Genomic DNA, 16,473 nt, shown 5'->3' on the forward strand with positions numbered 1-16,473 from the left:
TTTTAAAAAAAAAAAGAATAAAAGCATCTGTAACTGCTTGTCTTTTCTCTTAGCAATGCACCCACTGCTCTAACAATGAGGCTTTAAAACCTCTGTCTTTTAACTAAAAGACTGTTAAAATAAAAGCCACATTTTTTTTCTAGCCACATCATTTTCGGGGTTTGACTAAATCTGTTTCTGCTAACATCATCAGAAAATACATTTCCTTTTCATCAGAAAAGCGCATTTCAGGCGCTTCATTTACCCTGTTCCGCTGACGTGTCAGAAAAGCGCTTTTATGGTGCTTCATTCACACACATTTCCGCTGACATCATCAGAAAGCATATTTCTGGGGTCAGATACACCCATTTCCAGCAACGTCATCAGAAAGTACATTTCTGGTGACATAGGCAGGGGGCGGAGCATGGACGGGTCTACCACCATTCATTCCTATGGGAGGTTTTAGGGCATGGGCGGGTCCTCAGTGAAAGTGGGTGTGGTGTAGGCAGAGTTTGGGCAGAAAGTGGGAGTGGTTTAACCCAGAAGTGGATGCTGATTGGTCTATCTTTATCTTGACAGCTGTCAATCATTTTGATATGAGGTGTACCCATTATACTACTCGCCTTAGTAAAAGACCCCATAAGTTAATTTAAATTCCCTGATGCTGCCTCATGCAGGAACAAACCTTGCCCTAGTAAGAATTCCACAGTGTCCAGATGCCCCTCCGAGGCTGCCATCATTAGTGGGGTCCGACCCTGCTTGTCTGCCATATTTATATCAGCGCCATGTGTGAGCAGCAGGTCTACAATCTGCAAAAAAAATACAGAAAGTAAAGATACCACTGGATTTTAGCACTAGGGTCTAACAGCAGATTTTTCACCCAGATATCATCAGCTTCAGATAAAATCCACTTAAGGAAGCAATATTGCCTTTGTAGTAAAGTTGTTTAAAGATGTTTTAATTGGCAATAGCTGATGCCAGAAAACTGGTTTATCCTGAAAATTCTTGTTTGTGGGCTAGGGCATACGCCAACAGGATCCTCTTCTACCCAAATATTCTGCAATGTTTATAATACTCATAGATAACAGAAATATAACCAACTGCAAAATAAGATGGTTAATATCTGATAATTTGTCAGCATGCTACAATCCTCTTACTCATATATTCTGCACTATTTTTTCTCAACCTATCTTTTTTAAATATACAGTGGTACCTTGGTTTACGAGCATAATTCATTCCAGAGAGCGTGAACTCGCAGGCCTTGAGCATGCACAGATGCTCAAGGCCCAGCAAAGAAGAGGAAGCAGATCTTCGGGCACTGGCACAAACGCACAGGACATGCCGGTGGCCAGATGGAAGTAACAAGTGTGTTCGGGTGGGTCTGGGGGATTTCAGATCGCAGTAGGGAGGTGCCGGATCGCGGGGGGGAGGGTGCCGAATCGTGGGGGGGGGTGCCACTCGCAAATCGAGGCAAGCTCAGTTTCCGAGGCGCCGATTTTGCTAATGTTTTGCTTGTCTTGCAAAACACTCGCAAACCGGTGCACTCGTAAACCGAGGTACCACTGTATGTTTTTAACTAGGGCATTCTCTTGAGTTCTGCACAGTTTATATCTATACAAAGTGAATTGTAAAGCACTAACTTCAGAAACGATGTAAGAGAAGGGTCTTGATTCCCTTTAACAGGACACAATCTTTTCTCTGATTTTTTTAAAGTAAATACAATCTACATTTACAAAACAAGCAGCGGGAAGTCAAACACTGTTACCTGCCAATGTCCCTGTCGTACTGCACTGAACAAGGGGACCACACCGCGCCTGTTTGGCTGAGCCACAGCTGCACCTTGCTCCAAAAGCAGACGACAAACCTCCAGCTTGCCCCGCCCTGCTGCTGCTGTCAGCGCTGGAACACAAACACATGGAACATGTGCATTTCAGAAAGGTATTGCAGTGGTGCAATATATTCTTGAAGGCTCTACTTTTGGTAAGCAAGATGTTTTATGCAGTGCTGTTTAAGTTTCCCTCTCCTGAGGTAGACCCCTTCTTCCTCTGGTCTGAAAGCTAATCATAAACTACATTAAGGCCTTTTTTTTACAAAGGCACGCGTTAGTGTTTAGTGAGTGTTTAGCATGTGCTAAAAAGCATAGCGCACCTTTGTAAAAGAGGGGGTAAGTCCAATAAAAAAAGGTATTATTTTTTTCCCTTTGTTTTTGCTTTATTTCTACATATTACCCTTTCCTTAACAAATAGGGCTTTATTTACCTAGAAGTCCCAGGTTTGAAGTTTCCAAGTTTCTTTATTCTTTGATATACCGTTAATCAAATAGATACCCAAACAGTTTACAATGGAATAAGTCTAAAAAATTTTAAATTAAAATATAAAAAAAGAATAGTAAGAGCAGCGAAACAGAGTATGTCAGAAGGCTCTAAATTATTTTAACAAACCTTCTCAGTGTAAACTATTTCCTAATACAGTACTCTAAAGCAAGTGCTCTCCTCTCATTAGAGGCCTTGTAGGGTTTAAGCTAAATTAGGTCCTTTTCTGTATGTCAGTTTTTTACCACCCCTAACACACACTACTGCAGGGGTGTCCAACCTGCGGCCCAAGGGCTGAATGCGGCCCCGTGAAGTATTTTGAGCGGCCTCGGTCGAGGGCGATGCAGTGTTTTCCTCTGCTGCCCCGGGGTGTTTATCATCTTGCCGGCTCCCTCCTCTGTCTTGCTGCAGCGTTTGTGCATTTATGCGGCCCCAGAAACATTTTTTTTGGCCAATGCGGCCCAGAGAAGCCAAAAGGTTGAACACCCCTGCACTACTGGGTAATACAAAATCCAATCACGTTGTGTTTGCATACTCTAGGGGATGCAACCTGCGTGAACGAGTGACTTCTTCTCAATTTTTGAATACTGATCTAAGTCAACAATCTAATTCTAGGGGATACCATCGGTGTGGTAGGTGCAGTATGTGCACTCATGCCATAGGAACCCAGGAGATCATACATTTTTGTTTGCAGAAAACCCATACTCTCAATTATAACACAGATTGTAGCACTGGGAGTTATTTATATGATTATCTGCCCTTGTCAATTGTTCTATATGGGCCACACAACGAGATCTATCAGGGTGCGGGTTATTGAATATCTTAGTAAGATCCAAAGGTGTGATATGGAAGCCCCCCCCCTTTTGCATCACTGGCATGCACAGTCACACTCTTTGGATGACCTTAAATTTGTGGTTTTAGAAGCTCCGTGATTGAAAAGAGGTGGCAATTTAACAGCCCATTTATAGAAGAAGGAGCAGTCATGGATATATCACTGGCAAAGCATAGCCCCCAATGAACCGTGAGGTAGAGTGGTGGGCGTTTCTCCACAAATGAGTGACAGCTTCATTGATTTATATCCCGGAGTAACAGCTGTGGGTGACGTCATCAAAACCAGAAGACAGAGAGTCATACAAGGTATCCACCAGCAGTGTCCAAAGCTTGTGTTATATTATGCTTTTCAATATTGTAAAATGGCTCTTTTATCTTTCATTGTTAGGATGAAGTTTTTCTCCTGAATGCCATCCAGCGGAAATGGGTTCTCTGAGGAAGCCGTTCTGGCGAAACACGTCTGAACCCACTGCAGTGAGACAACTTCAGACACGCTCAAATTAGTATTCAAGTTAAGTTGAAAAGTTTCAAAAAAAAGTTTTTTCTTTACTTTATACATATTTTAAATGGACTTTTGAGCAGTATAGTTCATCTTGAAATTATATGAAAAACCTTCTAACTAACTCAAGATGGAGCAATGATAGGCATTATGGAAACACATTTGAGGGCTTGTCCCTGTTTGTGATTTCTATACCATCTATGGTTCTGAGCTCTGCCGGTTAGTTTAATAGGCCGCCGCCATCTTTGCTCACAATTCAGTTGGAGTCGGATGACAGCGGCAGCCTTGGTAAGTCTTCATATAAATTTTAAGTATTATGCTGAAGGTATATTTAAAAGTTTTTCAAGAAAAGGGCTAAGCACAATTGTATAGTATAGCTTCTTTTCTGTTGTCACACAGGGAGACCCTTGATAAAGCACCTTCTCGTGCGAAACATGTCGGGTCTGAGATAAGTATTGAACAGCTTTTTACACGTATTTATTGCAAAAGAAATATATTTGTTAACAGCACAAAATGAAAAACTAAATGAACATAAAAGAAAATCAAATTGACAGCCAATAATGAAGTGCCACAACAAACTTCCCACAGTATAAAATTATTACAGTGGTGGAGAGGTGGGGCTGAGGCGTCTTTTTGAATTAAAAAATATATTAACACTTTACAAATCCAGTACTTATTGAGAGAAGTTATATGAACATCTGGATTTGAAGATTATTGCCATTTAATATTGAGGTTAGTTTAATAGGTGCATTACTTATTGTGAGTGCTCCCCCTCATTTTTCATTGAATTTTTTTTACAACCACCACTGTTGTTCCTCTTCAGAACTGTCATGCAGTGTAAAACACTGTGGACTAAATTCTATGTATCACGCCCAAATTTGGGTGCCCCCCCCTACAAAAAAAGCACTATGTGGCATTCTATAAATGGTGCTCAAAGTTTGGCCCCGTTTATAGAATAATATTTAGTGCCAAGATCTGCGCTCAATTTTAGGTGCATAGATTTACATTAACTGAACCCTGAGGCAGATCCCCCGAATTCAATAAAAGTGAGCACAAATACTAGGAACGCCCCTGATCTGCCCATGCCCCTCCCATGGCCATGCCCCTTTTTTGGATCTGCACAGAAAAATTTACATGCACATCTTTATAGACTAGTCACTAAACAGAAGCATGTGTAAATTTCAATTACTGCCAATTAGTATTGATAAGTGAATGTTAGCACCCAATTGGCTCGTTAAGTAAATAAATTGCACACTACAATTTGTGTGTCCAATTTTGAGCATAGCATATAGAATTAGGAAGAAGATACCTGACTATACACCTTCCATATATCTAAAGTACAAGGATGGTAGTCTATGAATAAGTGCAAGCTTGGTTTGTCAAATGATAAAAGGACTGGTTCAATTATGAGCAGCATGGACCAGTCAGCCATCTTGCAAATGGATTGGAACCACTGTGTTGTAAATGCCAGGGCTGGTTTTTAGTTCCAGTCCAACATTACTTTTACAGAGAACATTTTGGATGAATACAGCAGAAAACAGTGTACCATTTTATTAACCAGACATAAGGGCTGTTTGGCACTTTTGTACTATGGTTGATCTTTAAGGAATGCTTTAAAGGGAGGCTGAGTGAGAAATAGATTAACTTTGGCTTTTCATGCATTCATTTTGTCCTTATCCTTGACATATTTCAGTTTGGGTTGGGCAACAAATTTCACAGTGGATATGGCAGGTCTCTTCAGTCTGTATTCCAAACCAACTATGAGGTTTTCCTAATAGCAGAAAATCTGTGTAGCCTGGTCCTGAAACTCCATTTCAGCACTGCTACTCCACTATCAGTCTCTTATCACTGCTAATCCTTGAAATCCATTTTAAGAAAAAGCTAACTTCAAACGTACCAGGCCTGTGCTTGAAATGTCAATTTAAATGCAAATTTTGGCTTTTGTTTCTGGGGCAAGAATGAACTTATTTGTTATTCCTTATTTTATGCAAACCGCAAATGACCTTTAATTTTGCAATATTACAAGTGCTTGTGATAGGCAAAATAATTTCACACTAGCAAAATTTACTGGCATAAACGCTGACAATAAATGAAGATGTTTAAAGATATTTTAATGGCAAATTTGAAAGTGATCTCCGTGGTTATAAAGGGGCTCATTTTCAAAAAAGAAAAACAACTAAAAAGTGGCATAAAGGGGCAGATGGATGTTTATCTCACCAAGCCTTCCAATTCATTATTTTCAAAATGTATTTTGTAGATGGATTTCTATGGTGGTTATCTGCAATGCATCTAAATCTGAAGGGGGAGTGTTGGATGCATAGCTTGGGTGAGATGGGGGGGGGGGGGGCTTATGATTTGGATGATTTTCTACAATAATCGAACATTTTAGAAAATGTCCAAAGCACAGTTTGGATGTTCTGGGCTAGATCTGTTTTAACAATGAATAAGTGTCAAAGGGGTGTCCAAACTGACTATATGACTACTGAAGTGATGAGCCCCCCACTCCCCCAAAGATGTGAATGAAACAGTACATATCTGCTTGCAGTGACTTAGTGAGGGTGAGAAGCACCCGGGAGGGTGGCGTCCCTCCCCCTCCCTCTTGTTCCTTCCCCAATCCCCCCTGCCTCACACACGTCCCCCCTTGCCTTCCCCCATACCTCAAGTTGTTTACTGCCTCAAGCAACAACTTCAACGTGCTCCTCATGACCCCGTCGGCTCTCCCTCTGTCACTTCCTATGTGCAGCATCTGGAAGTGATGTCAACGGGAGAGTCAAAGCGATCACGAGGAACACATTGAAGTTTTTGCTTGCAGAAGCGAACTAGAGATAGGAAGGAGGGGTGTACACATGACTCTAACTTATCCGTCAGTTGTGGCGTGTTCTCTCCAGTAGATTTAATTTCCTCTTTGACGTATATGGTAACGCCCCCACCTTTTTGAGCCACTCTGTCTCTGCAGTATAGTTTGTATCCCAGTAGCACAGTGTCCCAAATGTTTTCCTCAGTCCACCATATTTCCGTGATGCCTATGATGTCAACGTTATCTTTTTGTGTCATGGCTTCTAATTCACCCATCTTATTTCTAAGGCTCCTTGCGTTCGTGTGCATACACTTGAGTTTGCGGCCTGTTTCTTGCATTTCTTTCCCTCTTGTGTCCTTTTCGATCTGTCTTGCCTGTAATCTGGTGAGTCTTTCCCTCTATCTTCTTGCACGGTATCCTCTTGGTATAACGGTTCCCGAACCATCGACTCTCTCTCTCTGTCGACTGTCAGCTTTCCCGTTCTTCCTAGTTTAAAAACTTGTCCACTTCTCTCTTGATGTTTCTTGCAAGTAGCCTCGTTCCGTCTCTGCTGAGGTGGAGTTCATCCTTCCTGTAGAGCTTGCTCTTCCCCCAGAATGTCATCCAGTTGCGCACGAAGTGGAATCCTTCTTCCTCACACCAGTACCGCATCCACGCGTTGACTGCTTGCAGCTCCATGTGCCTCTTCTCATCTGCCCTGGGTACTGGCAGGATCTCCAAGAATGCTATCCTCTGCGTTCTGGTCTTCAGCTTCCTTCCTTGCATCCGGGACTGGTCCTTCAGTACTTCCCTGTTGTAGTTCCTGTTGCTCATGTTGTTTGTCCCCACATGGATCACTACTCCCGTATCTTCTTCTTCCACAATGTTGAGGTTCAACAAGGTTCTGCATAAATGACTACTTTGGAAAATTGCGAGCCATGGAATCGAGGGTGACTCACGTGAATTAAAAACTGGCTGGAGCATAGGAAACAGAGAGTGGGGGTAAATGGACAATACTCAGATTGGAAGAGAGTCACCAGTGGGGTGCTGCAGGGCTCAGTGCTTGGACCCGTGCTCTTTAACATCTTTATAAACGATCTGGACATAGGTACGACAAGCGAGGTGATTAAATTTGCGGACGACACAAAGTTATTCAGAGTAGTGAAGACACAGGGGGATTGCGAAGATCTACAACGTGACATAACCAGGCTCGAGGAATGGGCATCGACATGGCAGATGAGGTTCAACGTGGATAAGTGTAAAGTGATGCATGTCGGTAACAAAAATCTTATGCACGAATACAGGATGTCTGGGGCGGTATTTGGAGAGACCTCCCAGGAAAGGGACTTGGGAGTTCTGATCGACAAGTCGATGAAACTGTCCACACAATATGCGGCGGCGGCAAAAAGAGCAGACAGAATGCTAGGAATGATAAAGAAGGGGATCTTGAACAGATCAGAGAAGGTTATCATGCTGCTGTACCGGGCCATGGTGCGCCCTCACCTGGAGTACTGCGTCCAGCACTGTTCGCCATACATGAAGAAGGACACAGTACTACTCGAAAGGGTCCAGAGAAGAGCGACTTAGATGGTTAAGGGATTGGAGGAACTGCTGTATAGCGAAAGATTAGAGAAACTGGGCCTCTTTTCCTTCGAACAGAGGAGATTGAGAGGGGACATGATCAAAACATTCAAGGTACTGAAGGGGATAGACTTAGTAGATAAGGACAGGTTGTTTACCCTCTCCAAGGTAGGGAGAACGAGAGGGCACTCTCTAAAGTTGAAAGGGGATAGAACGCTCTTCTAGAGGCTGTTATAGGGGAAAACACCCTCCAGGGATTCAAGACAAAGTTGGAGAAGTTTCTGCTGGTAGGGCTAGTCTTGGTTAGGGTACTGGTCTTTGACCAGAGGGCCGTCGCTTGAGCAGACTGCTGGGCATGATGGACCACTGGTCTGACCCAGCAGTGGCAATTCTTATGTTCTTATCACAGGCCTTGCGGTTGGCAATAGCCTGTGATCTTGTGGGACCTGCTTTCCAACAACTGGAACAAACCAAGGCAAGAGGTTTTTTTTCTGTGACTGGGCTGTATGTATGAAGCAAATTGCCTTTGGGATTTACCGTATTTTCGCTCCATAAGACACACTTGACCTTAAAATGCACCTTAGATTTAGAGGAGGAAAACAAGAAAAAAACCCATTCTGAACCAAATTCTCCCTGCCAGGCTCTGTACCCAACCCCATACTCCTTGTCAGGCTCTACACCCTGTCCCCCCTCTGGTGGTTTAGTGGTAGGCTGGGACAGGGCACAGGGCGGGCAGGGACAAGGAAGGCAGGCCTAGTGACATACAGGCTGGCCTAGTGGCAAGCAGGTAGGCCTAGTGGCCTAGGGCCAGGTGGCCTACTGACAGGCAGGCTGGCCTAGTGGCCTAATAGTAGACAGGATGGCCTAATAGTAGGCAGGATGGGCCCATACCCCCATGTACCCTAAATCATCCCCCCATATGCTCCATGTACCCCCAGTACCTTAAATCATCCCCCATCCCCCTACGTACCCCTCAGTACCTCTTTTAATCATACCCCCCTTGTACCTTTAAAAATCCCTTCCTCCCTAGATGGTATTTTAAACATCCCCCCACCCCCCAGTACCTTTTTAAAATCCCTCCCTAGACAGCTTTTTTTGTATTTTAAACATCCCTCCCAGTACCTTTAAAATCCCTCCCTCGATGGCTGTCTTGCTATTTTAAACATCCCCCCACCTCCCGGTACCTTTTAAAATTCCTCCCTCCTTAGACGGCTGTCTTGCTATTTTAATCCCCCCACCCACCCCCAGTACCTTTTAAAATCCCTTCCACACTCGCTAGCTGTCTCTTCTTATTTCCCAGCCAGTGGCACGGAGGTCAGAAGATCGTGCCAGTCAGGAGCAAAGCTTTCCACGCTCCCGCTTGGGCCTGCGCTGTTTTCTGAATGGCTGTGATCAGTTCTCGCGAGTCCTGAAGTAGAGTTCACAAATTACAACAAAAATAGAGGAGCTGGAGTAACTAATAACCATTAACATATGTTAATGGTCAGAAGTAGAGTCCAGCCATTGCTGCTCAAAATGAAGAAATACAGCACCAATATGCTTATCTTTTTCAATTGCCTTGGAAGAGGTTGAGGATGACACCTTCCCTTTAAGCCTGGGCAAGCCCTCAGGAAGCAACTGCACTATGGACATCAAAATTACTGATGTCGGCTTAAGTGACATCTGGGATGACTGGTTTTTGAAGCTACTGCACTAGGAGATTGAGGGTGGTTCCAAGGAACATTTTTGACATGCATATACAGAGCCCACATACCTCTGTGCAAAGGAGATCCTATTGCCCCCTTCCTATAAAATTTCTGCAATTCTATGAAAGACTTCATTGTAAGACTCACCTGTCTCTCCCCATAGACTGTCGAAATTGTTGATCTGAGCTCGCTCCACCTCTTCTTCATCCTTTTCTGGAAGATCGAGTAGGTAGGAGACAATCTAAAATATGAAAGTGCATTTCCTATGCATTATATATTTTACTGAACTGACATAGTTTCTGTAATGATGTCCAACAGTAAGACAAAAACAGAATACACTAAAATCTCCAGGGAGTGAACGCTATGAATTCAGTGAATCTGTTGCAGACTAAAACATCCTAATACAATGCCTACTGTATGGGTGAATTGTGTTTGGACCCTTAAAAAACAGACAAGACCAGTGTGGTTAGGTGTTCCATGTGCAAATCTTGCTGACCGAAGAGTACATTAAAGAGTTTTGTCATAGAGATTAGTCCAATTATCCATAGGAAGAGAAAGGACAACTGAAAATTACAGACATTACTGTTAATGTTTGCTGCTCTATGTATGCAAACAACTGATCACACTTAGTAAAGAGTTTCCTACATTTCTAATATATTTGAAGAAATCAGTCTTGAAATGGAAATCTTCTCAGTCATATCTCATAGACCTAAAAACAAATCCATAAAGTAAAAACTTTCCACAGTGGACCTAGCAACCTTCTTTGAGAATAAGATTGCTCACTTAGGGATTGTTTTTGTAACTGAAGTAGATTCAAATAATCAATTTAATGTGTTAGTTTATGCGGAATGAAGTTTCATCTGACTTCTCTTTGAAAATCTGGTTGGGTTATTTGGAGACTACCATATATATATTCGAATATAAACCAAGATTTTTGGGCCCAAAAATGGAGGTCTCAGGTTATATTCGAGCCTCCTTTTGATGATGGTGCTTTTTTCCCTCCCCTCCCCACATGATGACCAACATTCCTATTTTCTACCCCTCCAGATGTCCAACACTGCTATCCTCCACCCCTCTACAATGACTGACACTGCTATCCCCCTAATGACTAACATTGCTCTCCCCCCGATGATTGACAATGCTATCTCCCCCCCTTCCGATGACTGGCACTCCTTTACTCCACTACCCGCTCCCCCTTGCCCCAGACTGACATTGCACTTACAGTCCTGATGCTCTGGAAGCCAACACCAGCACTTTGTGCTGGACTGAAGGGTCTTGAATGTCTGCACATGCTCAAAGCCTGCTGGCTCCCACCCTCTCTGGGATTCTCGAAGGGAGGCCAGCAAGCTTTGAGCATACACTGACACTCAAAGCCCTTCACCTGCACAGAGCAACGGTTTCCAGAGCATCAGGCCTGTAAGTGCGATGTTGGTCTGGAGCAGGGAGAAGTAGGTAGTGGAGGATAGGAATGCCTAAGCCACTGTTCTTCGATTCTCCATTGCTGTCGGTGGCTTCCTCTGTACTTTTCTTTTGCCACGATACACCCTCCTCTGAAGCAACTTCCTGTTTCCGCTGGCAGCGCAAGAGAATTGTTCCCATGCTGGTGACCTCTTTGTAGCTTTCGTAGTGAGGGAAGCTTCAGAAGTGGGTGAAAGAACATTTGGTGGAACCAGGGGGATGGGGGGGAGGAGCAAGGGAGACATGCTGAATGGGAGGGGCAGAGAGAAGAGGAACGGGGGGCACATGGATAGAGGAAAGGGAAGGAGATGGTGGCACATGGATGGAGAGAAGGGGAAGAGATGGGGCACATGGATGGAGGGAAGAGATGGTAAACATGGACCCTCTTGTTCGTTCTACTCAACATAAATTGGAGACCTGGATTTTTCCCATTGTTTCTGGTAGTTGGCCTTGATTTAGGGAGGTGTTGAGAAAGTTGGTGATCCAGATGATAATTTGTTCAGGCGCGGTTGCAAGGAAGTAAGTGGGGCAGTTGTCTAGGGGAATGCGACGTGCTGACAGTTTGGATAATAGTTTTGTTGTATCTGAGATGGACAAGTCAGAGAATGAAGTCCAGATTTGGTCTGCTTTAATAGGCTCCGTGGAATGCCTCGGCATGTCAGGAGAATGATGTTTTGTGATAATCGCTTTGGCTACATTGGATTGGACTGTCTTGATTTTATTTAGAAAGAAGTCTGCCAGTTCCTGTGCAGTGATTTTGTTAGGGTGACCTGTGGAGTCTTGGTTCGGTGGGGTTGTCGCACCAGAAGGAATACATTTTTTGGGTTTAATGTTTTGGTATCTAGTTTGGAGGCGTAATAGTTTTTCTTGGCCTCCGATAAGTTGATTTTGTAATTATTTATTGCTTTGCGCCAAAGTATTCTGTGATCTTGTGTTCCGCTTTTTCTCCATTTCCTTTCCAATCATCTGCATAATTGCTTGTCTATTCTCAGTGATTTGGTGAACCAGGGGGAAGTTTGATGTTGCTTTATTTTTCGGGAGGGGAGGGGGTAAGGATGTCTAGTGTGTTGGTTATGGTATGGTTCCAGCTTGCTAGCATTGATGTAGTGCAGTTAGAAGGAGGAATTAGGGATTTCGTTACTTTGTTCCAGAAGAGGTTTGGTTGTGTCCTTCCTTGTACTAATTTCTCTTCGCTGGTGGCTTTGTAATTCCGGTTCTCCGTTGAGAAGTTTAGGTGGAAGTTTAGGAGGTAATGGTCAGTCCATGGTACAGGGGTCTATCTGATGTCTGTAGTGAGATTGGTGGGAGTGGCTGCAAGTATATCTAGAGTGTGACCTTTTTCGTGTATGGTGTCGAAGGCATTACAGTGATTTCGCAGTCGTCGAATAGTGTTTTGAGCTTATGGACATCTTTGTTCTTTGGATTTAAGAGAGAGGTTGATATCTCCAAGTATAATCAGTTTGGTGTGTTGGATTGTCAGGTTAGTTATTAGTTCTGTCATTTTGAGGATGGAGCTTGATTGAGAGTTGGGGGGGTCTATAGATCAGTAGAATTCAAATGTTGTTGAGTGTGTAGTGTCTTCCAGTTTACAGACAATACATTCTAGATCTGGGTGGGTAGCCGAGTCTAATTTGGTGATGGTGTATGAGCTTTTGTATATTATTGCTAGGCCGCCAACTCACTTGTGTTTTCTGGGGAATTGGAGTATGTTGTATCCTTGAGGGCAGAGGTGTGGGAGTTCTGGGCCATCTGAGTCCTTTAGCCATGTTTCAGTGATGAAAAGTAGAGTCGGATTGTTAGATGTGATTATATCATTTAAGAGAGATAATTTATTCATCACCGATCTAGCATTGACGTACATGCATGGGATGGGGATGAAGGTTTTTCTATTTTTCAGTTCTGTTGTTAGTTTTACCAGTTGCAGATTGCTGTGGGGCTTGAGGAGAGGTTGTTTTTGCTGTCTTTTATTTTTGATGTTTTTGTTAGGCTAAGTCTAGGGTTGAATTTTTAATTAAGATACTTAGGGGTCCTTTTATTAAGGTACGCTAACCAATTTAGCGCATGCTAAATGCGCACCTTAATAAAAGTAGAAGTATAGTGTTAAAACCTCTCCAACCCCAAGCCGGCTCTGTGATGTAAACAAAATAAATAAAAAAGACTTTCCTCTCTCTTTTAGGTCCTAGTTCACGCCAGCTAACACAAGCTCTGGTAGGATACACATTTCAAATCTGACATATTGTAATCACAAAACAGAAAATAAAATTTATTTTTTTCTACCTTTTGTTGTCTGGTCATTATTCAAATCGTGTTGTGGTTCCAGGCTCTGGTTGTCTTCTAATAACTCGCTTGCCAGGATCTCCTTCTTTCTTCTTCCCTTCCCTCCCCTTCTTGATGTATTCTATCTGCTCTCGATCTGCAGATGAACACCTCTCATCTCTTCTGCTGCTGGTCTAATGGACTAATCAAAGCTGGAGTTGCCCCAAGTCACGCAGCTGGGGGAGGGGTGAGCAGTGACCTCATGCACACCCAAAATGAGTGCCCCATTAGTGTGGCTAGTGGGAATGCGCTAGTCCTGCCAGATGAAGACCTCCCAGCAGAAGGCACACACACTGTGCAGCTGGTGGCAGTGTGTCTCCTCAAGCTTCTGCTGCTCCATCCCTCGTGTATGTATGCTATGTTTAAGCAGAGACTGGCAGGCAAAGGAGCTGTGTCGAAATTGGAGCCCTGCCGCCACCAAAGCATGCTCCTTCTGCCATGGTCCCGCCCCTTCTCTGACGCACAGGACCACGGCAGAGGGAACATGCTGACGAGGCTACGGCAGGGCTCCGATTTTAACGTGGCTCCTTTTCCTGCCAGTCTCTGCACAAGTTGCACAAACATAGCATACACGAGGGATGGAGCAGCAGAAGCTTGGGGAGACACACTGCTGCCAGCTGCCCAGTGTGTGTGCCTTCTGCTGGGAGGTCTTCATCTGGAAGGACTAGCGCATTCACATAGGCTGCTTTAATGAGAATGGGAAGCCGCTTGTACCTGGGTATAAAAAAATGTGCCAGCGGGCCAGCTTAAGTGAAAATGTTTGATTGTCTGGCGGGCCAAATTTTATTACCCCGCGGGCCAAATCTGGGCCAGAGTTTGACATGTCTGATGTAGATGTACAATGTTTTCCCTTTGAGAATAAAGTAGTAAAAACCAAAATATGAGGGATCTTCAAAATGTTTCCACACTTATTTTTAAACACTATTTATTAAATATCTCAAAAGCAAATTACATCACTTTTCCACATAAATCACCCTGTTTTGCCTGACTAGTCACATGACATTCTACGACATGTGCTCTTACCATTTCCTGTGGAAATATGAAAGTGTGGAAACTTTTTGATTTTATAGATATCAACTTCAACTTCTTTTTGCTTCTATGATAAGAAAACATCGTTCTTCAAGGTTATTACATATGGAGGCTGTACCTAGGCTATGGAATTTTTTTTTCTAGCTATGATTCATACAGAAACATGTTTTTCTAGGTTTAAAACATTACTTATATCCTGGCTATTAAAAACATAACACTGATTAAAAATTATATTTTAAATGTTGTGCCTGGATAGGATAAGACTGTTCATGTAGTATCATATCTAAAACATTATTTTGGTTTTTGTCTTTGGATATAATTGCATTGTTCTTATTTTGTTTTTTGGTATTATGAGGGGCTGCTGAAAAGTTCTCAGCCCAACCAAGAAGAGAATGATGCGGAGCCATGAAACTTAGAAGTTATTCCACAGTTGTCTTGACACTTTTTTTTCCATTTCATTTCATATCATTGAAACGAAAAGTGTGGCATAACGTGTAAGCTTCATGGCTCTACATCATTCTCTTCTTGGTTGTGCTGAAAACTTTTCAGCGGCCCCTTGCATGTTATGCCTTGGCTATTTAAAGGTTTCAACATTTGACAAAAGGGTTCAGAGTCCTTTCCTATAAAAAGTTTCCTTTCTAAATTAACTCTCCATCACAATATCCAAGAAACATAAACCCATCTGAAGGCTCCATAAGGCACTTGCGTTTACTGCTTACCTCTGTGTAGCCCATACTTGCTGCTGCTATCAGTGCCTGCTGGATGGCATGGCTCTTCTTAAACACCCCTTGCTGCTGTCCAGCCATTGTCCAGTCGCACTGTATCAGGAACTTCACTACTTCAAGGTGACCCCTGAGGGCTGCATGGACCAGGGCACACTGCCCATTCTTGTCTAAATGATCCACCTGCAAAAGAAGAGGAAAGAGAAAGATAGAAGCAGCCACAGACAGCCTCCCTCTGCTTTTAAATGTTGTTTTTGTTTCTTTAAATGTTTTCAGGATGTAATATGCATTCTTCTGACTTAAACACACCCAGTCTGAGACTACTCAGAAACAAGTTCACCCTCTCTACTGTTACTCACTCTTAAATGATGCATCAGTAATCCATTCATGAAAACTTGCCTTGCCTATGGTATGCAAGCACTGGAGTTGCCTATCCCTAGTCTAGTGGGTGAGGTGGGCAGGAGCAAACCCCATTCACTCCTGTCCTTGGTGGCTTCTACTAAAAAATGCCAGCCACAGCCTCTAGCAGTAGTCTTGTGGTAACACCTATGATGGATCTATTATGCTTCATGCTTACGTAATATTAAGTAACCCAGTAAATACTATGTGGGTGACAGAAAGGGAAGAAACAAAGTTGAAAACAGTTTGGATCTTTCAGCAACACACCAATCCGAAAATAACCTACTCAGAGTCAATCACTACCTTCCCCCCCCCCCCCCCTCATTTTACAAAACCATAGCACGGATTTTTGTGCCGGACGCAGTGGTAACAGTTCTGACACTCATAGGAATTCTATGAGCATTGGCGTTGTTACCGCCATGGCCAGCACTAAAATCCATGCTATGGTTTTGTAAAATTGGGGGGGGGGGGGGGGGGGAGGGGAAGGTAGTGATATTTACAGAAATATTTAGAGAAAAGAAAGATGAATACTTTGGAATGGCCTTCACAATCCAAATACTTGCAAAAATCTAAAATGTATAGTGTGTGCAAGAAGACCTAAGAATATTTCTGAGCTAGAAGAATGTTGCTAGAAGAGTGTGGAAAAAATCCCAAAGCAGAAATAAAAGACTCATCTGGCAAAAGCAGTTGTCTCAAACTCGTGGCCCGGGGGCCACTTGCGGCCCCCCAGGTACTATTTTGAGGCCCTCGGTATGTTTATCGTAATCACAAAAGTAAAATAAAACAGTTTCTTGATCTTATGTCTCTTTAGCTATAAATGACAATATTATGATTAAGACTTAGCCAAAAGGAAAGATTTATAAACTATAAAGAGTTTTACCTCATGC

General features: G+C 43.1%; 1 protein-coding gene across 5 annotated transcripts in view; it reads right to left on the reverse strand.

The window, feature by feature from the left end:
• The window catches only part of TANC2 (tetratricopeptide repeat, ankyrin repeat and coiled-coil containing 2), a 460,847-nt gene that overhangs the window by 59,034 nt on the left and 385,340 nt on the right, over positions 1 to 16,473 (reverse strand). For all 5 annotated transcript variants that reach the window (XM_033917627.1, XM_033917630.1, XM_033917629.1 and 2 more), the window contains 4 exons: positions 15,185 to 15,370; positions 9,810 to 9,903; positions 1,745 to 1,878; positions 665 to 788 (listed from right to left, as the gene is read on the reverse strand). In XM_033917627.1, the coding sequence (XP_033773518.1) occupies positions 665 to 788; positions 1,745 to 1,878; positions 9,810 to 9,903; positions 15,185 to 15,370 (538 nt within the window). The remainder of the gene's footprint in view (positions 1 to 664; positions 789 to 1,744; positions 1,879 to 9,809; positions 9,904 to 15,184; positions 15,371 to 16,473) is intronic.

This window comes from Geotrypetes seraphini, chromosome 13 (genome assembly GCF_902459505.1).
Source record: "Geotrypetes seraphini chromosome 13, aGeoSer1.1, whole genome shotgun sequence".
Taxonomy (NCBI): domain Eukaryota; kingdom Metazoa; phylum Chordata; class Amphibia; order Gymnophiona; family Dermophiidae; genus Geotrypetes; species Geotrypetes seraphini.